We start from the raw sequence: 23,936 nt of genomic DNA, 5'->3' as shown, positions 1-23,936 counted from the left end.
TACAGAAAATGACATCACAGTCACACACCAGGGTGTTATGTCACATAGCAAGAGGTCATCTTGAGAACTGCAATGCTCTGTTTTTTTAAGCTGACTGTGAGTGTTTTTAAGGGTGGCAGTAAGTGTGTATCTGGCAATAGCAATGACGGATGGACACCCAATCCTCACATAAACCAACAAAAAGAAAACGGCCACCATCACAATATCTCACCTGGAGTTCATCTCAGGATGTCCACACAAATACATATAGCTTACAATAACAGTGAGAAAAAGGTTTGATTGGGTTGATTGCAGTCCTCCACAAATACGTACATTTTTGATTGGATGCAATACACATACAGTGGTGCAAAAAAGTATTTAGTCAGCCACAAATTGTGCAAGTTCTCCCACTTAAAAATATGACAGAGGCCTGTAATTTTCATCATAGGTACACTTCAACTATGACAGACAAAATGAGAAAAAAAATCCAGAAAATCACATTGTAGGATTTTTAATGAATTTATTTGCAAATTATGGTGGAAAATAAGTATTTGGTACAGGCCTCTCATCTTTTTAAGTGGGAGAACTTGCACAATTGATGGCTGACTAAATACTTTTTTGCCCCACTGTACATAATCATTCATGTTTAGAATTGAAAATAATATAACAGCAATAATCACTGTTTTGAAAGTAAATGCTTATCAGTGTGAACAACATCAGTAGAGATGGTAGGGGCAGTGCTCCTAATGCTTCTGATGACTCTCTGAGGACTGGAGCTGAATCAAACCAGTCTGTTGTCTGGAATCAAGTCTAGCTGAATAAATTCCAGCTGTATGAATGCAATCCTGATTGCACTTATTAATTCTAGCTCCACCGCTAGTAAAGTAAAGAGGATGTCCGTACTGGACTTACTGGTTCCTGGCCTAGCATCAGATACATCCACTAGAGGTCCGGTGGCCTGGGACAGGGACTGGTAGTGGACGGTGTGGGTAACCGTAGATGACTTCTGTTTCTGAGTCTCCCCAAAGTCATTGTCAGTCAGCAGCACTGTGGACCTGTCGTCTGAAATAGAGAGAATCATTTCACAAACATGGTCACCACAGTACGATGAGAATCGCCACAGTAGGTACTACTACCACATAGAAGGCCACAGATATGTGATACTCACATATTGTTATCCAATGTTACACTCGTATTTCCTACTTGGAAGCTCATTATGAGTTTTGACATGTCCGGGAGCTTTCCGGGAGTTTCAGTCCAAAGTTTCCGATAATTCAGAGAACACATGAAAGCAGCATAATGTATCAGTGTCCACTCACCGACTGTCTCCATGGTGTCTCTCTCCTCTATGAGCAGCTGGGCTCGGGGGATGTCGATGTGCATTCTAAGGGTCTGCTGCTGCTTGTTGATGGTGTCTGCAGGTCGTGTGTTTTTACTGGGGAACACAGGAAACAACATACACTGGTCAATAAGGACCTCATTACACTGCATCAGATATTCAGAAACGTGTGATTCTAATATGATTCTATAGATACAGTATTGAATGTTTTTTTCTTCCATTAATACATTAGACAATAGTAACTGTCTATAAAGTTATATGTCAAACTGCTCATGCTTACCTCATCAGCATCTCTGCCAAACTTTTCGCATCTACAGAGCAAACAAGAACAAAAATCACATTACATACAGATGATACTCACACTATACTTGACAATAGTTACCGAAATTTGACAGAAATCTAACCAATCAGGCGTTGCCCTGTTGCTGCTGTGACCTCTCACCTCTGAGCCTCTTCAGTCTCTGTTCCCTCCTCCTCCTCCTGAGGACTAGAAGCAGGACGAAGACCAGCACGATTCCCACCAGCACACAGGAGATGATGGTCACCATCTTCAGACCCTCGTTACTGGACGTACTGTCCACACTCACCGTTGGAGCCTTCACCAGTGGAGCAATGGTACCTTGAGACAGGTCATAGAGATGTCATAGTTTATGTCAGCTAATGACATGTGTTATGACAACATTATGTAGTTTGATGCACAACACCCTCAGCGGGGCTGGGTAAATGAGGTTTTCAGGGGAATTGGAAGAGAGCCTGTAATGAGACTTCCGCTTTGGTGACACTTCATCTTAACTCCTCCTCTATATTTAGTGGATTGGTTGAATAGTCCAGAAGAGAAACTCCCTGACAGTTTTCTTTCTCGTCAGGACCAGAATGTGGGGCATCCCGCTCAGGCGTTTCCTTTACGCCTGCTACGTTAGGTGACTTGTACAATAACTAGAAGGTTGTCAAGTGTCGCAACCAGACCTGGTAGACGAGAGAATGACTGCAAAAAAATAATCCAAACACGAACACATATTAAGCCTATACAGCAGTGGAGGCTGGTGTGAGGAACTATAGGAGGACAGGATCATTTTAATGGCTGGTAATGGTTTCCATATGTTTGATGTATTTAATACCGTTCCCATAATTCCATTTCAGCCATTACAATGAGCCAGTCCTCCTATAGCTCCTCCCACGAGCCTCCTCTGCTATGCAGTGTCTGTCGATGAATAGTAAATACTAAATGAGCTTTGTGTTAATGTTTAAAACATGGATCAAGCACTTGGCACAAGGTAACAGTGCCTCTATATCTTGCATCCCAATCTTAATGTATTTTCCATCAAACCCACCCAATCTGCTCCAACAAGCTGCTGCAGCACTGCGCTAGCTGCAATCAGCACCTGACATTCTGCCAAACTGGCAGTAATGCCCACTTGACAGAAGATCAACTCAACCTTCTTAGCTGAAAACGAAGCTATTTTTTCCCCTTTTACACTTCCTGGATGGCTGGGGGGTTAGATGGATGTGGGGGGGACAAATAGACTAGAGTCTAGTGAAGGTGTGTGTGTGTGTGTGTGTGTGAAATCGCCACAACCACTGGAGTCAGCAGAACATCTACTTGAGGTACTTTACTGCCCCATTCATCAGTTAGGCCTAGAGCCTTTTAAAGCACGGACCAGGAAAGACTAGCATGAGACAGCCACTTTAATGGCAGGGAGGAGAGAAGAGCTCCAAGGACCAGTAAATAGCTAAATATGAGGTCATTTCCTTCTCCTTCAAGGCATAGGACATACTGTAAATTAATGTTTTTGATGGAAACTCAGGCAGTTGTGAAACAATTTTCAAGGAATGGTTAGGTAAATGACTTTAAACTACAGTTCTTCATTCTTTATTCAGATATCCTGAATAAGTCACTATAAGCGTGTATAGACAAGTGAACTCACTGCCATCGTAGCTCAGAGTGGAAAACTTGACCCTCTTCTCTGCTGACCCGGCGCTGTTGAACACCTTCATCTGTAGTTCGTACCAGGTGGCCTCGGCCAGGTCATACAGGATGTAGCTCTTGGTCAGAGAGGTGCGTTGGGCCGTGGTCCACGTGGGAGACTCCACCGAACGGTACTCTAACGTGAAGGATGTGATTGGACAGCCACCATTGTTCCAGCCAATCAGGTTGAGCCTGACACGCGTGGCATTGATACTGGTGAAGAGCTCCTGTTCTTTAGAGTACTGGGGTTCTGTTGGGGAGTGAGGAGAGAGGAGTCCACACAAACACTTCAATGAGAGGTCTTTCCATAAGAATGAGTTTTCCATTATTAACTGAGTAAAAGCAATGGGGTCACTATTTAATAAAAAACATTCACCCTACCTTTCCCATGAGTCTTAGCCTCGATGATCTCACTGATGCGACCTGGCCCCACAGCATTCTGGGCAGTCAGGGTGAACTTGTACCAGGTGCCACACTTCAGGTTCTCCAGTCGATAGGAACGCTCACTAGGGCTGATGGCAAAGTTGCCCCACTTCTCACTGTTGTCCTCTGAGTATTGCAGGATGTAGCCTGATGTGTGAGAGAGAGGTTAGGATGTTACAGTGTTGCCTGCTATTCAATAAAGTCAGTACGCTGTTGTCCAAGGGAAAACAAAAATCTCCAATAATAGTTAGTGTTGCTGCTAGCTGCGTTGGTGTCTGACCTCGTATGGAGCTGCCTCCGTTGTCTCCTGGTATCCAGGAAAGAGTGATGGAAGTGGTGGTCGTCTTGGTAACGGTGAGACGTGGCTGGTCCGGGGGAACTAGAAGTAAAAATATGGATTTTATTTAAGTCCTTCTAACTCATGATGATATCCTTTCACTTCACTACCTATGATGAATACATGTCTATTTAGTATTGTTATGAACTGACCTGAAGACTGGTAAACTGGATTGTTCCACCACACCCTAACTGACTTACCTTGAACCTGCAGGTTGAGGATGATTTTATCTGGCCCAAAACTGTTGCTAGCCACACAGGTGTAGTTCCCAGAATCCTCAGCTTTCACTGTGCGGATGACCAGGCTGCCGTTGCCCTGAACAATGCGTCTACTGTCAATCACAGCAGGGGCGGGGCTTCCATTGCTGAATCACAAATGTACGAAAGACAGTCAGACAATGAACTACAGTGAGATACACCACAGAGAAAATATTTGAAAAGTATTGGATAATGTTACAATACTTTTATGTGTATAGGAATATGCGGCACATGTCAACAACCATGATTTTTTTACATTCTGCTGATAAGTGTGAAAGGATACTGCAAACACACAAGGTCTTCATTGAAAATTGGCATTCCAAAGAGCCACTGTTTTTTCACTGATATTTAGTGTGTGTTATAAGTGACTCAAAACATGGTCTGTACGAAGTTCTACTGTCTGTCCTACATGCAGCATGATGTGTTGTACTCTGTACTCACGTCTCCTTGAGCCACTTGACCGTGGGGGCTGGGTCGCCCACCGCCTTACAGGGCAACACGATGTCCCTCATCCAGGGGGTGGTCACTGTGCCGTTGAATGTCAGGATCTGAGCTGGAGCTGCACACAAACACACCACAACCGGGTCAAATACTTTGGCTGACTTGATTTAGTTTTCCTGGTACAACAGAAGTAATGGAATAGACCCAAAGGTGGAAATCGATCCCAAATACTTTCAAGGGAAGCTCTATAAAAGCAGTGTAAACCAAGCAGCACAGTGCTGACAGCTTATCAGTTCTCACCAAGCAGCACCATGCTGACAGCTTATCAGTTCTCGTTAGGCAGCACAGTGCTGTCAGTTTATCAGTTCTCATTAAGCAGCTCATAGGCAGAGTTCTCTGGGTTGTGTCCCTTTAAATGTTCTGATCAAGGCTTTGACACAGTGAAAATGAGCTGATGACTTTTGTGTCTTCTAAAAACATTCAGAGACTGAGACATCTCATCTTACCATCTGTCTCAGGATAATGAGAAGGGAAACCATAAGCTCCACCTACCCTCGGCCTGGGGCTTGACGGTGATGATGTCGCTGGCGTTGCCACGGCCGGCTGCGGTGACGGCCACCACCCAGATGCTGTACTGGCGGCTCCTGCTCAGGTTGGGGATACGGTAGAAGAAGACGTCTGGCGCTGCTTCAAACTCACTGCTCACCTGTAGGAGGGGAGAGACCGACATGAAGTTAGTAGAGAGATACAGGACTTACTCCAAATGTCTGTACCAAGGTATCAATTATTAGAGTTGAATCATTGATGTCACAGCCCTGACAATTTTAGATAGAGGGTTTATAAGCCATCATCAGTCTCCCTGTAGCTTTGTGCACCATGCAGGCTTCTTATCTAGTCTAGCCCTTGAATCTGGTGCCTCCCTCTCCTCCAATTATGTCAGGTCTCTTAAATCTACTGTATGTCCATCACTGACATGCCTTTATCCCTGCACTCTGAAACCCAGTACTCTGTGCCCTCCTTACCGTGGGGTGTGGGTTAGAGCAGAAGACTGTGTATTTTCTGATGATGCCGTTGAGTTTGAGAGGAGGGAGCCACGACACAAACACCACAGAGTTAGACGCCGCCGCTGCCTTCACCCCAGCCGGAGGACCAGGAACTGGTGAGGGAAAAGTGAAATAGGGAAATATACATTATTACCCTTATCCTCATTTTGTGTATCTTCTAAGGAAACCAATCTGTATTTAAGTTTTGCCAGTGTCAAAATCAGTCATTCCAGTAACCGTGCCTGAATGTCTGATGCTACAGGGCGATCTGCAATATGCAGGAGCTGCAATTTTTCAGCTACTTATGTGAGTCTTCTGCACCAACTCAACAAAAATGTATATAATTTCACATCAAATTCAAACAGAAGTTCTGTCATAATTATTTCTACTTTTCAAAACGCTCTTACATAATGCAAGAGGGGATATGCAAATCTAGGCACGGTTTACCTACCACAGCTGACCCCTGACCTCTAGTATGATTAGTATGATGCAGTTCCCCCTACACAGTGATCTAAGGTCAGTTTAGCATCTTCCCCCTAATAGTTAAGGTTAGAATTTAGAGAGCGCAAGCTGATCCTAGAACAGTGCCTGAAGACTTCTTGTCTACTTGTGTGCGTACCGTCCTCCTTGGTGCGGGTGAAGATCTGCTCGCTGCGCACCCCGTCCCCGGCCCGGGTGAAGGTCAGCACCTGGATGCTGTAGTTGGTGTACTTCTCCAGACCATCCAGCTCCAGAGACGGCTTAGAGGTGGTCACGTTACGGATCTCCCCCAGCTCTGAGATAGGAGAAGGAGAGGAAGGGATAGAGGGCAATGAGAGGAAATAAGGGTAGGAATAAGGCAGAAAGAGAAGTAGGGAGCAAGGAAAAGAGACAGGGAAGAAGGGAGGGAGAAAAACAAGGATGTCAAATGCAGAATTACTGTAAATGTCAACTAACTTAGATGAAAAGTTGCTTGGTAAATACCGGTAAATACAAAACATTAAGAACACCTGCTCTTTCCATGACATAAACTGACCAGGTGAATCCAGGTGAAAGCTATGATCCCTTATTGATGTCACTTGTTAAATCCATTTCAATCAGTGTAGATGAAGGGGAGTAGACCGGTTAAAGAATGATTTTTAAGCCTTGAGACAATTGAGACATGGATTGGGTATGTGTGCCATTCAGAGGGTGAATGGGCAAGACAAAATATCCAAGTGCCCTTTGAATGGGGTATGGTGGTAGGTGCCAGGCGCACTGGTTTGTGTCAAGAACTGTAACGCTGCTGGGTGTTTCACACTCAACAGTTTCCTGTGTGTAGTAGCAGTAATAGTCCACCTTCTAAAGAACATACAGCCAACTTGACACAAATATGGGAAGCATTGGGTTCAACATGTGCCAGCATCCAGGTGGAATGCTTTCGACACCTTGTAGAGTCCATGCCCTGACGAATTGAGGCTGTACTGAGGGCAAAAGAGGGTGCAACTAAATATTAGGAAGGTGTTCCTAATGTTTTGTACACTCAGTGAACGCTTGAATAGTATAACACATACAGTACCAGTCAGAAGTTTGGACACACCTACTCATTGCTTTTTTTTGTATTTATTTTTTTACTATGTTCTACATTGTAGAATAATAGTGAAGACATCAGAACTATGAAATAACACATATGGAATCATGTAGTAAGCAAAAAAGTGTTAAAATGACCAAAATATATTTTAGATTCTTCAAAGTAGCCACCCTTTGCCTTGATGACAGCTTTGCACACTCTTGGCATTCTATCAAATAGCTTCACCTGGAATGCTTTTCCAACAGTCTTGAAGGAGTTCCCACATATGCTGAGCACTTGTTGGCTGCTTTTCCTTCACTCTGCAGTCCAACTCATTCCAAACAATCTCAATTGGGTTGAGGTTGGGTGATTGTGGAGACCAGGTCATCTGATGCAACACTCCATCACTCTCTTCTTGGCCAAATAGCCCTTACACAGCCTGGAGGTGTGTTTTGGGTCATTGTACTGTTGAAAAACAAATGATAGTCCCACTAAGCGCAAACCAGGTGTGAAGGCGCATCACAGAATGCTGTGGTAGCCATTCTGGTTAAGTGTGCCTTGAATTCGAAATAAATCACAGACAGTGTCACCAACAAATCCCCCCACACCCTCACACCTCCTCCTTCATGCTTCACGGTGGGAACCACACATGCAGAGATCCTCCGTTCACTTACTCTGCGCCTCACAAAGACACGGCGATTGGAACCAAAAGTCTCAAATTTGGACTCATCTAATGTCCAATGCTCGTGTTTCTTGGCCCAAGCAGCTCTCTTCTTCATATTGGTGTCCTTTAGTAGTGGTTTCTTTACAGCAATTCAACCATGAAGGCCTGATTCACGCAGTCTCCTCTGAACAGTTGATGTTGAGATGTGTCTGTTACTTTTATTTATTTGGGCTGCAATTTCTGAGGCTGGTAACTCTAATGAACGTATCCTCTGCAGCAGAGGTGTGTCTTCCTGAGAGCCAGTTTCATCATAGTGCTTGATGGTTTTTGAAATTTTCCAGATTGACTGATCTTCATGTCTGACAGTAATGATGCACTGTAACTTCTCTTTGTTTATTTGAGATGTTCTTGCAATAATATGGACTTGGTCCTTTACCAAATTGGGCTATCTTCTGTATACCACCCCTACCTTGTCACAACACAACTGATTGGCTCAAACGCTTTAAGATGGAAAGAAATTTCACAAATTAACTTTTAACAAGGCCATTGTCAATTGAAATGCATTCCAGGTGACTACCTCATGAAGATGGTTGAGAGAATGCCAAGAGTGTGCAAAGCTGTCATCAAGGCAATGTCACTATTATTCTACAATGTAGAAATGAGTAAAACAAGACAAACCCTGGGATGAGTAGGTGTGTCCAAACTTTTGACTGGTACTGTACATCAAACAATATGTCCAAGGATGTCATAGCAGTGATAGCACAGCCTTGAATCAAAACATGGACACAAATACAGGGTTAAAAAGCCCTGTTCTGGTGTGTCTGACCTTGACGCTGATGATGCTTCTCTAAGTGTTGAATAATGGATGTCTCTCCCTCTCTCTATCTTCCCCTCCTCTACTGCAGTCTGGATTAGAGCCACAGTCTGTTAATGCTCCATCCTCCCTGTTAGTACACTTCCTTCTTCTTCCTCTCTTTTAATGCAGTCATTCAAACACAAACTGTCCCAAAGCAGCCATAGCATATGAAGAGCTCTGGAATCTACTAATCTCTGGCTCTATAACTCCATCTATAGTTGTGTTGTGGGCTAATCAGAACAGTTCTCTGAGATATAAACCTCATAGGTTTATGAGTCATAATAGTGTGATTTGGAAACGTGCAGTAAAATATATGCTGTATACTACAATAGCTGTGATCAATGAATTCTGACTCACTGTTCTGTAGGTACTGTGCATTCGGTAAGTATTCTGACAATTTCCCTTTTTCCACATTTTGTTAGATTACACACTTATTCTAAAATGGATTAAATACAACACTTTCCTCACCAATCTACACACAATACCTCATAATGACCAAGCAAAAACAGGTTTTTAGACATTTTTGCAAATGTATTACAAATACAAATCAGAAATACCTTATTAACATAAGTATTAATTTGCTATGAGACTCGAAATTGAGCTTCATTTGCTATGCGATTCGAAATTGAGCTCAGGTGCATCCTGTTTCCATTGATCATCCTTGAGATGTTTCTACCACTTGATTGGAGTCCATCTGTGGTAAATTCAATGGCTTAGACATGATTTGGAAAGGCACACACTTGTCTATATAAGGTCAAAAACCAAGCCATGGACCTCATGAAGGAATTGTCCGTAGAACTCCAAGACAGGATTGTGTTGAGGCACAAATCTGGGGAAGGGTACCAAAATATTTCAGCAGCATTGAAGGTCGCCAAGGACACAGTGGCCTCCATCATTCTTAAATGGAAGACATTTGAAACCACCAACCCTGAGCAATTGGGGGAGAAGGGCCTTGGTCAGGGAGGTGACCAAGAACCTGATGTTCACTCTGACAGAACTCCAGAGTTCCTCTGTAGAGATGGGAAAACCAGAAAAACAACCATAACTGCAGCACTCCACCAATCAGGCCTTTATGGTAGAGTGGCCAGACAGAAGCCACTCCTCAGTAAAAGGCACATGACAACACCACTTGAAGTTTGTCAAAAGGCAACTAAAGGACTCTCAGACCATGAGAAATACAATTCTCTGGTCTGATGAAACCAAGATTGAACTCTTTGGCCTGAATGACAAGCGTCACATCTGGAGGAAACCTGGCACCATCCCTACGGTGAAGCATGGTGGTGGCAGCATCATGCTGTGGGGATGTTTTTCAGTGGCAGGGACTGGGAGACTAGTCCGGATGAAAGATGAACAGAACAAAGTACAGAGAGATCCTTGATGAAAACCTGCTCTAGAGTGCTCAGGACCTCAGACTGGTGTATGGTTCACCTTCCAACCGGACAATTGACCCTACACACACAGCCAAGACAATGCAGGAGTGGCTTCGGGACACTCAATTGAACATCTCTGGAGAGACCTGAAAATAGCTGTGCAGCGATGCTCCCCATCCAACCTGACAGCTTGAGAGGATCTGCAGAGAAGAATGGGAGGAACTCCCCAAATACAACAAAGTATTGAGTAAAGGGTCTGAATACTTATGTAAATGTGATATTTCCATTATTATTATTTTTAGACATTTGAAAACATTTGTAAAAACCTGTTTTTTCTTTGTCATTATGTGGTATTGTGTATAGATTGATGAGGCGAAAAAAACGATTTAATCAATTTTAGAATAAGGTTGTAATGTAACAAAATCTGGAAAAAGTCAAGGGGTCTCAATACTTTCCGAATGCACAGTATATGAAATCCATAAAACGGCTGATAAATGTACACCATTGATGGGTGCTGAGTTTGATTACTGCAGTGACAGGCTGGTGCCAAATGTTTAGAGCAGTGTTGATGGATAACACACAGTTGCTCCACCATTTTAGAAAAGGGGCCTATAGCCCCCTCTTCTGGTGCATGAGGTAAACAACCCATGATACTTTCCCAACAAAAACATTTATATTGCTCACACTTAAAATATTTGATGAACACAACAGGCCCTGGCTGAGGGTTTAGACAAGTGTCTTTGACAATAAATACATCAACATGATTTCTATCACACATATCACACATTCTTAGTATATTTTCAGTGTCTATATGGATTGCATTTGGATTACTGATACAGTGATCTTTTGGTTGTTCATTTAATTCCTTCTGACATTTCTTAATTTTAGATGTTAGATTATTTGTATACTAGTTTGACATTTTACTGCACTGTTAGGAACTAGACATTTTACTGCACTATTAGGAGCTAGTAACACAAGCATTTTGCTGCACCCACTATAACTATAACATCTGCTAAAAACTGTGTACGCGACCAATACACTTTGATTTGATTTGACTTGACATAATGAGTGACATCTTTCATTTAAATGAATAAGATATGTATTCATATGAATTGTTGTCAATGTTACATAAGATATCAATATATACATAATAGATGTAATACATGGCTATGGAACGGCAGGGTAGCCTAGTGGTTAGAGTGTTGGACTAGTAACCGAAAGGTTGCAAGTTCAAATCCCTGAGCTGACAAGGTACAAATCTGTTGTTCTGCGCCTGAACAGGCAGTTAACCCACTGTTCCTAGGCCGTCATTGAAAATAAGAATTTGTTCTTAACTGACTGATTTTTATTAGTTAAATAATAAAAAAATGACTGTACTATTGTTGGGAGTGTGTCCCAATATGACATGCACTGTTACTATGCAAACTAGATTGTGTTGCTTTTCAATTGGTGCATCCAGGGGCCATCAGAGGGGATGTAATATGACAGATGAGGAGTCAGAAGCCATCACTCTGACGTCTCTCCAGCATGTGGCGACTGCATGCCATGCCAGGCTGTCTGACTTGGACTAGAAAGCCTAGGTCACTGCTAATATGTCTCATTCTCATCCCACTTGAATTATCATGCATAGGTAATCATGTTGATATTGTATACATTCTATGTGCCTTGGAGGCTACGGACTAGGGCAGATACAGTCTAACTCTCTCTTTGTGTGCCTGGATGTGAAACGGCTAGCTAGTTAGTGGTGGTGCGCGCTAAATAGCGTTTCAATCGGTGACGTCACTTGCTCCAAGACCTTGAAGTAGTGGTTCCCCTTGCTCTGCAAGGGCCGCGGCTTTTGTGGAGCGATGGGTAACGATGCTTTGAGGGTGACTGTTGATGTATGCAGAGCGTCCCTGGTTCGCGCCCAGGTCGGGGCAAGGGGACAGGCGTAAAGTTTATACTGTTACATTGATGAGGCGGACTGCAATAGCATCGAATAGTCCCCGCGATATGCAACTGTTCAGGGAAGTCAGGAACCAATACACGCAGTCAGTCAGGAAATAATACTTATTTTCCACCATAATTTGCAAATAAATTCATTAAAAATCCTACAATGTGATTTTCTGTATTTTTTTTCTCTCATTTTGTCTGTCATAGTTGAAGTGTACCTATGATGAAAATTACAGGCCTCTCATCTTTTTAAGTGGGAGAACTTGCACAATTGGTGGCTGACTAAATACTTTTTTTGCCCCACTGTATATCAATGATGTTGCTCTTGCTGCGGGCGATTCCCTGATCCACCTCTACGCAGACGACACCATTCTGTATACTTCTGGCCCTTCCTTGGACACTGTGCTATCCAACCTCCAAACGAGCTTTAATTCCATACAACACTCCTTCCGTGGCCTCCAACTGCTCTTAAACGCTAGTAAAACCAAATGCATGCTTTTCAACCGTTCGCTGCCTGCACCCGCACGCCCGACTAGCATCACCACCCTGGATGGTTCCGACCTAGAATATGTGGACATCTATAGGTACCTAGGTGTCTGGCTAGACTGTAAACATCTCCAATCCAAAATCAAATCTAGAATCGGCTTTCTATTTCGCAACAAAGCCTCCTTCACTCACGCCGCCAAACTTACCCTAGTAAAACTGACTATCCTACCGATCCTCGACTTCGGCGATGTCATCTACAAAATGGCTTCCAATACTCTACTCAGCAAACTGGATGCAGTTTATCACAGTGCCATCCGCTTTGTTACTAATGCACCTTATACCACCCACCACTGCGACCTGTATGCTCTAGTCGGCTGGCCCTCGCTACATATTTGTCGCCAGACCCACTGGCTCCAGGTCATCTACAAGTCCATGCTAGGTAAAGCTCCGCCTTATCTCAGTTCACTGGTCACGATGGCAACACCCACCCGTAGCACGCACTCTAGCAGGTGTATCTCACTGATCATCCCTAAAGCCAACACCTCATTTGGCTGCCTTTTCTTCCAGTTCTCTGCTGCCTGTGACTGGAACGAATTGCAAAAATTGCTGAAGTTGGATACTTATCTCCCTCACCAACTTTAAACATCTGCTATCTGAGCAGCTAACCGATCGCTGCAGCTGTACATAGTCCATCGGTAAATAGCCCACCCAATTTACCTACCTCATCCCCATACTGTTTCTATTTATTTACTTTTCTGCTCTTTTGCACACCAGTATCTCTACCTGCACATGACCATCTGATCATTTATCACTCCAGTGTTAATCTGCTAAATGGTAATTATTCGCCTACCTCCTCATGCCTTTTGCACACAATGTATATTGACTATTTATTTATTTATTTTATTTAAAAAAATTCTACTGTGTTATTGACTTGTTTATTGTTTACTCCATGTGTAACTCTGTGTTGCTGTCTGTTCACACTGCTATGCTTTATCTTGGCCAGGTCGCAGTTGTAAATGAGAACTTGTTCTCAACTAGCCTACCTGGTTAAATAAAGGTGAAATAAATAAAATAAAATAAAATGCTGTTGACCCGGATCACTGGTTGCTGCAGAAAAGGAGGAGGTCAAAAGGGGGGTGAGTGTAACGGATGTGAAATGGCTAGCTAGTTAGCGGTGGTGCGCACTAAATAGCGTTTCAATCGGTGACGTCACTTGCTCTGAGACCTTGAAGTAGTGGTTCCCCTTGCTCTGCAAGGGCCGTGGCTTTTGTGAAGCGATGGGTAACGATGCTTCGTGGGTGACTGTTGTTGATGTGTGCAGAGGGTCCCTGGTTCGCGCCCGGGTATGGGCGAGGGGACGGTTTAAAGTTATACTGTTACACATGCATCTGTGTGTGTGTGTACTGTACCTCCGTCGGGCAGGTTAGCCCAGTAGATGACTCTGAAGCCGAGCAGGATGCCGTTGAGAGCGTCTTTAGGAGGGGTCAGCCAGGATAGAGAGATTATCTCTGGAGACGCTGCTGTGGCCTGGACGTTCTCTGGAGGCCGGCTGGGAACTGTCACAACCAGGGAGGAGGAAAAACAACATTGTTACCTCAGTCTCCAAACAAGTAGAATGAACAGAAGAGTTTACTGAAGAGATGAGAATATTGAGATACTCTTGGAAGTGAACTTCATAATGCTTAAAACTAGTGTTTTGGGACCAAGCCTTCATCGGGTATGTTTTTAGCCATGACAAAAATGACCAGCCATGCATGACAATACTGAACATGTGATAGACAGTCTCACTACACCAGCAGTACCAACATCATCCACAAGATGTCGATAAAACTCCATCATGGGAGTTCACTTCTTTCAGAGACAAAACATCAGCTGTTTGACCCTTGATGCACCACAATACTGTAGAATACCCTAATGTTTGAAATCAGTAAGATTTTCACTGTCCACGATATTAGTACTGATAGCTAAAGGCAGACTGTGTGTTTGTCCTCCTCACCGTCCTCCAACGTGGTAGAGATGACCTCCTGGGAGGAGGGTCCTGTCCCAGCGCTGTTGCTGGCCTGCACCACCACCCCATACTGGGTGAACTTCTTCAGGTTGTCCAGGGTGACGCTCTCACTGTGGTCGTTGTCCCCCGTCGTCTCCATGCTGATGACGTTGAACTGGTAGTTCCCCCCGGTGCTGAACTCCCTGTAGCCCACCTGGTAGCCACGGATCGCCCCGTTCTGGAGGTGCTTCTTAGGGGCCTGGTGAAGGACGGAGAGAGGGAGGGAAGAGAGGGGAAAGTACATTTAGATATTAGGGGACATCTTCTTGAGGACAGAATAATGGTTGTGGCCCTCGATGACCTGATATGTAACAGACCATGTAGCTAGTAGACCACTGAGCTACAGTAAGTTCTTCTCAGTCCTGATGGAATTGATTGAACATATTTTACCCTCCAGGAGACTCTGATGCTCTGAGAGGAGAAGGCTTCAAGCTGCACATCTTGTGGGGGACCATCAGGAGCTAGAAGGAAGAACATACATCAAGGTCATTCAGATGTGAGCTACTGTCAGTTGAGTAGAGGAGGTGCAGGAAGGCAGAAATTAGTCAGCAAAGGAATTCAACTATCCAGTCTGAGTGTATTCTGAAGATTATTCCAGGGTTAAGGCAAAGATCCTGAGACATGGAAGGCTAAGGTTCTACAGTATCTTTGGGTAGACCAGAGTATTTGGTCTCAGATGGCCCAGCCCACTTGAACAGTAATAAAGATGGAGGTCATGTTTATGAGAGGTCATGGGGGACAGAGTCAGAAGAGGTGAGAGAGAGAAGTGTAGTATGGGGATTGGGATGAACCACCAAAGGGAATGGGAGCAATTTACAGAGGGGCTGGCCAGTGATCTATTGACCGTAGTGTGACATTTACAACATGGTCTGCTAATTGAAAAGTCCCGCTTTTAGTGCAGGGTCAGCGTGTGTTCAATAATGCAACGGAGCCAATGGAGCTGATGTCACTCTGCTGTTAATGAATTGACTTCCTCATCCCCATTACCCTCTTTTCTACCTCTTTCATCCTAGTCACTTATGTAGGTATTTCCTTTTGCAGTTCATCATCCTGCCTGTTTGCCTGCTTTGACTTATGTATTTATGTAGTGCAGCAGTCTAAATGTGTATGTACAGTATAGCTACGCATGTCTGTGTGTGCTTGCCTTGTTGTTGTATGTCTGTGTCTGCATTCTGTGTGTGTATACATATGACCAGTGCTGGTCTAATACCTGCTTCGTCTGTGGTGATCGTGAGTTCGTTGCTGGCCTCACTCTTGCCGATGTGGTTCTTGGCGAACATGCGGATGCTATATGTGGAGGAGGGGTGCAGGTCTATGATGGTGGCCTGGTTGAGCTGGGGAGACACGTCTTTGGTCCTTTGGGCCATTTCCCAGGAGCCTGTGGGGCCGGGGTCAAGGTTTATAGGGGTTAGTGAGGACCACTAAGTGGGGTTGTAGGTCAAAGCCTGCTAAGTGCATTAGTCTGCTGTATTGAATTATACTGAGAAAAAGATAAATATCATTAAAAATCTTTATCTGGAAGACAAGAGGAGCACATTCAGCTTAAAGAGCTTAATGAGGATACAGAGAATAATTTAATCAGGAGAGACCTTGAAAATACACAAGAAGTGAAAACATTTGTATTCTGTGCCATACAGAAAAGATAACTATTGTTTGTCTTGTACCTGATTTGTTCTTGCACTCAATGTCGAAGCCTGTGATTGGGCTGTTTCCATCGAAGCCCATGGTCCAGCGGAGGGCGATGGTCCTGTCCTTCACCTCTCTGATCTCCACCTCAGGAGGGTCCGGGGGCTCTGAGGGACACCACAAAGTCACAAACAAGGTTATACAATGCTAGGGTGTTGTTTATGCATCATTACCCTAATTGTGGGGTTATATTTTGTATTTCATTATGTTTTCATGACAATTGTCAGTGGTAGGCAGCTGTACCTTGCACTGTTAGCTGAATGATCCCTCTGTCTTCACCATAGGAGTTGATGGCATGGCAGGAGAAGAAGCCTGAGTCTTCCCTCACTGTAGGCCGGATCTATGGGAAGGGGAAAAAGAGGGTCAGCTACATAGATGAGGAAATACATGGAAAATACACATTCTGGGCTATATCATTCACAGACAGGGCTCGTGATGAGCCATCATCAAACCTGTCTACAAACTGACAAACTTAGTGCAGGCTTTTGCTCCAACGCTTTGCTCCAAGCAAATGCCCTGCATACCCAGTAGTTCTCCACCTGGCCTCAGCAGAGGTAACTGGGAATAGGGCAGCACCATTCCACTGGTGTGTCTGTATACCTGCAGGGTGGAGATGACCTCGTCGGCCACCTCTTTGACGGTGACGACGTAGCGGTGGCTGCTCTCCGGGTTGATGATGCGCTCTTCCTTCTCCCAGCGCACCATGATGGGTTTCTCCCCGTGGGCCGTGCAGCTCATCCTCTTCTCACTGCCCTGCGTGGCCAGCGTGGTGTTGGGGTATGACGTGATCATGGCTGGGACTGGAAGGGAGAGAGAAAAAGGGGAGGGAAAGAGAGAGCGAGCGAGACAGACAGACAGATGGACAGGGAGAGAGAGAGAGAGAGCGACAGCGAGAGAGATAAAGAGAAAGAGGAGAGGAGGAGGAAGGGAGAAAGATAGAGAAAAGAGTAGAAGGAACATGTTACATTAGTTATGAAGTAAGACAGGTTGAACATAAACAAGTTTAGCCATAATCCAATTCCAGTTGGACATCATAGTGATGATACCTGTCACATGGAGGAGGGTCGTTAAAAGACGGGAACAGTGCAATGAATCAAATCTCTCTGTTCAAATGACACTTAATTGAGTCATAGTATGGCTGACTTCAGTGGTTGCTAAGTATTTTGGTTTACATTCTGCAGACATTGCTCCAATTTCTAACATAAAACACAGTGAACGCCATGCTTCTTGTTGAACTGTGACAACAAACATTATGACAACAAGCAGCCAAAGGCTTGGATCTGATAAAATCCCTATTGGCCGGTCCCTGACAGCACACTAGGACAGCACACTAACGACTCACACACACAGCTCATTACCCCCACAACCGAGTGTGTAATGACACATACACACACGGCTCCTGTGATATGATGGAAAGTGTCAGGCGAGGGGTCGCAGATGTTTAAGCTTCATCTCTTATTCATTCCCCAGCCATTTTGAGCCACGCTGCAGAAAAATAAGGTTGATTTATTTTGCATGAAAACTATGAATTTTTAGTGAGATGCACTTGAAGTAGTGAGGGAAAAAATAACTCCTCACCCTTTCGTTAAATGTTAGCGTTTTGAGCAACGGTAGTCTCATTGTGCCATTTAAAGTGGCTCCGAGGTGCAAAGTTTACCCCAGACCCCTGACACTGCACTAATGGGTTAATCATAAACTATAATGAACTGTTAAGACCTCGACCACTACACTCTTAGAAAAAAAGATGCTATCTAGAACCTTAACGTGTTCTTCGGCTGTCCCCATAGGAGAACCCTTTGAAGAATATATTTTGGTTGCAGGTGGAACCCTTTTGGATTCCATGTTCTAAGAGTGTAGTATTACCATGATTATGACAAAGGTAAGCTCAAACTAGCCTAGCTAAGACTAACATCATGATGAGATCAGGTGAGAGCTCTCCAATGGGACACAACAGTGTTGATGCGTAGTCAATGAAACACCTATTGTACAGAAGGACTACATGAGGTGAGGTAGCCATCACTCAGCGGGAGATCACACAGACAGGACCAATGTAATCAGTGTGTGAGTGAGAGAGTAGCACAGCTGTGTCTGTCTGCCCCGAGGCACATGCCACGGTTCCAGGCTGTTTCATGGGCCTGTAATTGCTGTGTTGATGTATTTTTTAAATATCCGGCAGAATTATGGGTAGAGGAACATGGCTCTGGGGGCAGGGGGGCGAGGTGACTCCTCCACTGGGAGACTCAAACATTGGACAGCCACTCATTTTTTTATTTCACACAGTGCACTACATAAACACACATGCACACGGTTTAATTAGCAGTACTGACTGATATGTGTATCTCTAGCTGACAGAGTAGAGGTTAGGAGAGCCCCGTTTCTAAGCCTGAAGCCCAAAGGGCAACAAACATGATGCATGTCAGCCTGCCTCACTAACTGCCTGCAGGGAATTCTGGGATGTTCTGCTCCCGCTAGACAAAAGCTGCAGCTCCCCCTCCCAGGCTCCCTTTCACCTGACCAGGTTACCATGCCAACTAGCATCGGACAATCTATATATCCCTCTCCCTCTTTCCCTCCATCCCTGTCCTCAAAGGAGGCCATTTATAGTATCCAGGAATAGAACATGGAGCAGCCATTGATTTTCTACAGGACCGTGATTACATTATCCCAGCCCAGAATGTCGCAATGCAGACCCAAAATAAAAACAGGAATATACAGTACCAGTCAAAAGTTTGGACAAACCTACTCATTCAAGGGTTTTTCTTTTTTTAATTATTTTCTACATTGTAGAATAATAGTGAAGACAGCAAAACTATTAAATAACACATATGGAATCATGTAGTAAGGGGGTCTCCATCAGCCTTATCCTCCGGATACCATCCTCAAACCAACGGGCAGACGGAATGCCTGAATTAAGAAATATGGAAGTACATTCGCCAACACTTTACCCACCAACCACACGAGTGAGGTTGCTATCTAGCCTTGGCCGAATATGCACAGAACTCCCTGGTGCATTCCTCACTCCATCTCACTCCTTTTCAGTGTGTCCTTAGATACCAACCCCCCGTGTTCCCATGGGAGCCAGGAAATGTGCCTGCCGTCGATGAGTGGTTTGGAAGGGGTGAGCAGGTTTGGGAGACCGCACATCGGCACATAGATCAAGCCTCCCTCTCCCAGAAACGGTTCGCTAACCGGCGTCGCCAACCTACTCCACTCTTCCACCCTGGGCAACATGTGTGGCTCTCAACTGGCTTCGTGACCCCTGCAAAAAGTTCAGTCCCAGGTTCATTTGTCCCTTCAAAATAACACACAGCATCAATCCTGTCACCTACCATCTCCAGTTGCCCCGCCATTACCGGATCTCCTCACCCTTCCATGTGTCCCTTCTCAAGCCTGTGAGGTACACCCTTCCAATAGTGCACCTTGGCACACCCCCTCTGCTTGATGTCGGCGGTGCACCGGCTTATTCCGTCCAAGCCCTCCTTGACTCCAAGCGCCTGGGAGGTCGCATCCACTACCTGGTGGATTGGGAGGGGTACGGACCCGAAGAAAGGTCCTGGGTCCCTGCCCAGGACATCCTCGAACCAGCCATGATCCTGGCTTTCCACCGTAACCGTCCTGACCGTCTAGCTCCACGTCCCCGGGGGAGGCCCCCTGCTCAGCTTCCTAGGCCTTCAACATACACTCAATTAGTATTTGGTAGCATTGCCTTTCAATTGTTTAACTTGGGTCAAACGTTTCAGGTAGCCTTCCACAAGCTTCCCACAATAAATTGGGTGAATTTTGGCCCATTCCTCCTGACAGTGCTGGTGTAACTGAGTCAGGTTTCTAGGCCTCCTTGCTCGCACACGCTTTTTCAGTTCTGCCCACAAATGTTCTATAGGATTGAGGTCAGGGCTTTTTGCCACAACTTTGGAAGTATGCTAGGGGTCATTGTCCATTTGGAAGACTCATTTTCGACCAAGCTTTAACTTCCTGACTGATGTATTGAGATGTTGCTTAAATATATCCACATAATTTTCTTTCCTCATGATGCCATCTAGTTTGTGAAGTGTACCAGTCCCTCCTGCAGAAAAACACCCCCACAACATGATGCTGCCACCCCCATGCTTCACGGTTGGGATGATGTTCTTCAGCTTGCAAGCCTCCCCCTTTTTCCTCCAAACATAACGATGGTCATTATGGCCAAACAGTTCCATTTTTGTTTCATCAAACCAGAGGACATTTCTCCAAATAGTGCCATGTTTGTCCCCATGTGCAGTTGCAAACTAGTCTGGCTTTTTTATGCCAGTTTTGGAGCAGTGGCTTCTTCCTTGCTGAGCGGCATTTCAGGTTATGTCGATATAGGACTCGTTTTACTGTGGATATAGATACTTTTGTACCTGTTTCCTCCAGCATCTTCACAAGGTCCTTTGCTGTTGTTCTGGGATTGATTTGCCCTTTTTGCACCAAAGTACGTTCATCTCTAGGAGACAGAACGCGTTTCCTTCCTGAGCGGTATGACGGCTGCGTGGTCCCATGGTGTTTATACTTGCGTATTATTGTTTGTACAGATGAACGTGGTACCTTCAGGCATTTGGAAATTGCTCCCAAGGATGAACCAGACTTGTGGAGGTCTACAATTATTTTTCTGAGGTCTTGGCTGATTTCTTTTGATTTTCCCATGATGTCAAGCAAAGAGGCACTGAGTTTGAAGGTAGGCCTTGAAAGACATCCACAAGTACACCTCCAATTGACTCAAATGATGTCAATTAGCCTATCAGAAGCTTCTAAAGCGATGACATAATTTTCTGGAATTTTCCAAGCTGTTTGGACTAGTGTCCCACTATGACAACATCTGATGAAATTGCAGAGCGCGAAATTCAAAATACAAAAATTGTAATATTAAACATGAAAATACAAGTGTCTTACATCGTTTAACCTGTTAGAGCTCTAGGGGCGCTATTTCATTTTTGGATAAAAAACGTTCCCGTTTTAAGCGCGATATTTTGTCACGAAAAGATACTATGCATATTCTTGACAGTTTTGGAAAGAAAACACTCTGAAGTTTCAGAATCTGCAAAGATTTTGTCTGTAAGTGCCCCAGAACTCATTCTACAGGCGAAACCAAGATGATGCATCAACCAGGAATTAGCAGAATTTCTGAAGCTCTGTTTTCCATTGTCTCCTTATATGGCTGTGATTGCGCAAGGAATGAGCCTACACTTTCTGTCGTTCGCCCAAGGTCTTAGCAGCATTGTGACGTATTTGTAGGCATATCATTGGAAGATTGACCATAAGAGACTACATTTTCCAAGTGTCCGCCTGGTGTCCTGCGTCGAATTCGGTGCGCAATTGCCAGCTGCTTCTACTTTACCATTTGATTCAGGGGAGAAAGCATGTGTCCAAGAACGATGTATCAATGAAGAGATATGTGAAAAACACCTTGATGATTGATTCTAAACAACGTTTGCCATGTTTTCAGTCGATATTATGGAGTTAATTTGGAAAAAAGTTCGCGTTTTGAAGACTGAATTTTCAGATTTTTTTTGGTAGCCAAATGTGATGTATAAAACGGAGCTATTTCTAATACACAAGGAATCTTTTTGGAAAAACTGAGCATCTGCTATCTAACTGAGAGTATCCTCATTGAAAACATCAGAAGTTCTTCAAAGGTAAATGATTTTATTTGAAGGCTTTTATGTTTTTGTTAATGTTGCGTGCTGGATGCTAACGCTAATGCTAACGCTAAATGCTAACGCTAAATGCTAACGCTAGCTAGCTACTTTTACACAAATGATTGTTTTCCTATGGTTGAGAAGCATATTTTGAAAATCTGAGATGACAGTGTTGTTTACAAAAGGCTAAGCTTGAGAGATGGCATATTTATTTCATTTCATTTGCGATTTTCATAAATAGTTAACGTTGTGTTATGCTAATGAGCTTGCTGATAGATTTACACAATCCTGGATACAGGGGTTTTTTCATAGCTAAACGTGACGCAGAAAACGGAGCGATTTGTCCTAAACAAATAATCTTTCAGGAAAAACTGAACATTTGCTATCTGAGAGTCTCCTCATTGAAAACATCTGAAGTTCTTCAAAGGTAAATGATTTTATTTGAATGCTTTTCTGTTTTTTTGTGTAAATGTTGCCAGCTGAATGCTAATGCTAAATGCTACGTTAGCCATCAATACTGTTACACAAATGCTTGTTTTGCAATGGTTGAGAAGCATATTTTGAAAATCTGAGATGACAGTGTTGTTAACAAAAGGCTAAGCTGAGAGCTAGCATATTTATTTCATTTCATTTGCGATTTTCATGAATAGTTAACGTTGCGTTATGGTAATGAGCTTGAGTCTGTATTCACGATCCCGGATCCGGGATGGGGAGATCAGAAAGGTTAAAAGCTTAACCAAACACGTTGTCAGATTTCAAAAAGGCTTTACGGCAAAAGCATACCATGTGATTATCTGAGAACAACGCGCGCATACACCAGCATTAAAAACATTTTTCAAACCAGCAGAGGCATCACAAAAATCAGAAACAGCGATAAAATAAATGCCTTACCTTTGAAGATCTTCCTCTGTTTGCAATCCCAAGGGTCCCCGCTACACAACAAATGGTTGTTTTGTTCGCTAAAGTCCTCCTTTATATCACAAAAAAATTATTTGTTGGCGCATTTGATTCAGTAATCCACTCGTTCAACATGCAGACAAAGGAATCCCAAAAGCTACCGGTAAACTTCGTCCAAACAAGTCAAACAACATTTCTAATCAATCCTCAGGTACCCTGATATGTAAATAAACAATACAATTTAAGACGGAATGTAGTAGTATGTTCAATACCGGAGATAGATGACGAAGTGCGTGCCCTCATTCACGCGCACCACAAGTCTAGAGTCCTCCTGAGGGACACCTTGAAAAACTACAACTACTTGCTAATTTTTTAAAAAGCAAGCCTGAAACCCTTTCTAAAGACTGTTGATATCTAGTGGAAGCCATAGGAACTGCAATCTGGGAGGAATTATTTTGAATATCCCATAGGCTGGCATTGAAATGGCCTCTGACCTAAAAAAAATTATTCTGGATGGATTCTCATCGGGTTTTCACCTGCCATATCAGTTATGTTATACTCACAGACATTATTTGAACAGTTTAAGAAACTTCAGAGGGTTTCTATACAATGCTACCAATTATATGCATATCCATATCCAGTTTACTTTGGGCATGTCAGTCATCCGAACTTCTGAATACTGCCCCCTAGCCCAAAGAGGTTAAAGGCACAGTCAACTTAGTGTATGTAGGGGCCTCCCGGGTGACGTCGTGGTCTGCAGTGCTAGCTGTGCCACCAGAGACTCTCGGTTCGAGCCCAGGCTCTGTCGCAGCCGGCCGCGACCGGGAGGCCCATGGGGCGGTGCACAATTGGCCCAGCGTCCGGGTTAGGGAGGGTTTGGCCGGTAGGTCTTGTCTCATCGCGCACTAGCGACTCCTGTGGCGGGCAGGGCGCATTGAACGCTGACCAGGTCGCTAGGTGTACAGTGTTTCCTCCGACAAATTGGTGCGGCTGGCTTCCAGGTTGGATGCGCGCTGTGTTAAGAAGCAGTG

General features: G+C 44.1%; 1 protein-coding gene across 3 annotated transcripts in view; it reads right to left on the bottom strand.

Annotated features, from left to right (window-relative positions):
- dscama (DS cell adhesion molecule a) overlaps positions 1-23,936 on the bottom strand; it is a 179,823-nt gene that overhangs the window by 4,390 nt on the left and 151,497 nt on the right. For all 3 annotated transcript variants that reach the window (XM_090186395.1, XM_036990093.2, XM_090186396.1), the window contains exons 12-30: positions 16,955-17,154; positions 16,598-16,694; positions 16,333-16,461; positions 15,879-16,046; positions 15,059-15,129; positions 14,618-14,867; positions 14,031-14,177; positions 6,405-6,560; positions 5,765-5,898; positions 5,295-5,448; positions 4,743-4,860; positions 4,245-4,408; positions 3,988-4,086; positions 3,666-3,854; positions 3,244-3,534; positions 1,761-1,937; positions 1,599-1,629; positions 1,299-1,414; positions 892-1,041 (exon numbers count right to left, since the gene is read on the bottom strand). In XM_090186395.1, the coding sequence (XP_090042521.1) occupies positions 892-1,041; positions 1,299-1,414; positions 1,599-1,629; positions 1,761-1,937; positions 3,244-3,534; positions 3,666-3,854; positions 3,988-4,086; positions 4,245-4,408; positions 4,743-4,860; positions 5,295-5,448; positions 5,765-5,898; positions 6,405-6,560; positions 14,031-14,177; positions 14,618-14,867; positions 15,059-15,129; positions 15,879-16,046; positions 16,333-16,461; positions 16,598-16,694; positions 16,955-17,154 (2,841 nt within the window). The remainder of the gene's footprint in view (positions 1-891; positions 1,042-1,298; positions 1,415-1,598; positions 1,630-1,760; positions 1,938-3,243; positions 3,535-3,665; positions 3,855-3,987; positions 4,087-4,244; positions 4,409-4,742; positions 4,861-5,294; positions 5,449-5,764; positions 5,899-6,404; positions 6,561-14,030; positions 14,178-14,617; positions 14,868-15,058; positions 15,130-15,878; positions 16,047-16,332; positions 16,462-16,597; positions 16,695-16,954; positions 17,155-23,936) is intronic.

Source organism: Oncorhynchus mykiss, chromosome 10 (genome assembly GCF_057628025.1).
Source record: "Oncorhynchus mykiss isolate SJ-2025 chromosome 10, ASM5762802v1, whole genome shotgun sequence".
NCBI lineage: Eukaryota > Metazoa > Chordata > Actinopteri > Salmoniformes > Salmonidae > Oncorhynchus > Oncorhynchus mykiss.
Note: the sequence above shows the minus strand (reverse complement) of the source record. Positions and strands in the feature narration are given on the sequence as shown.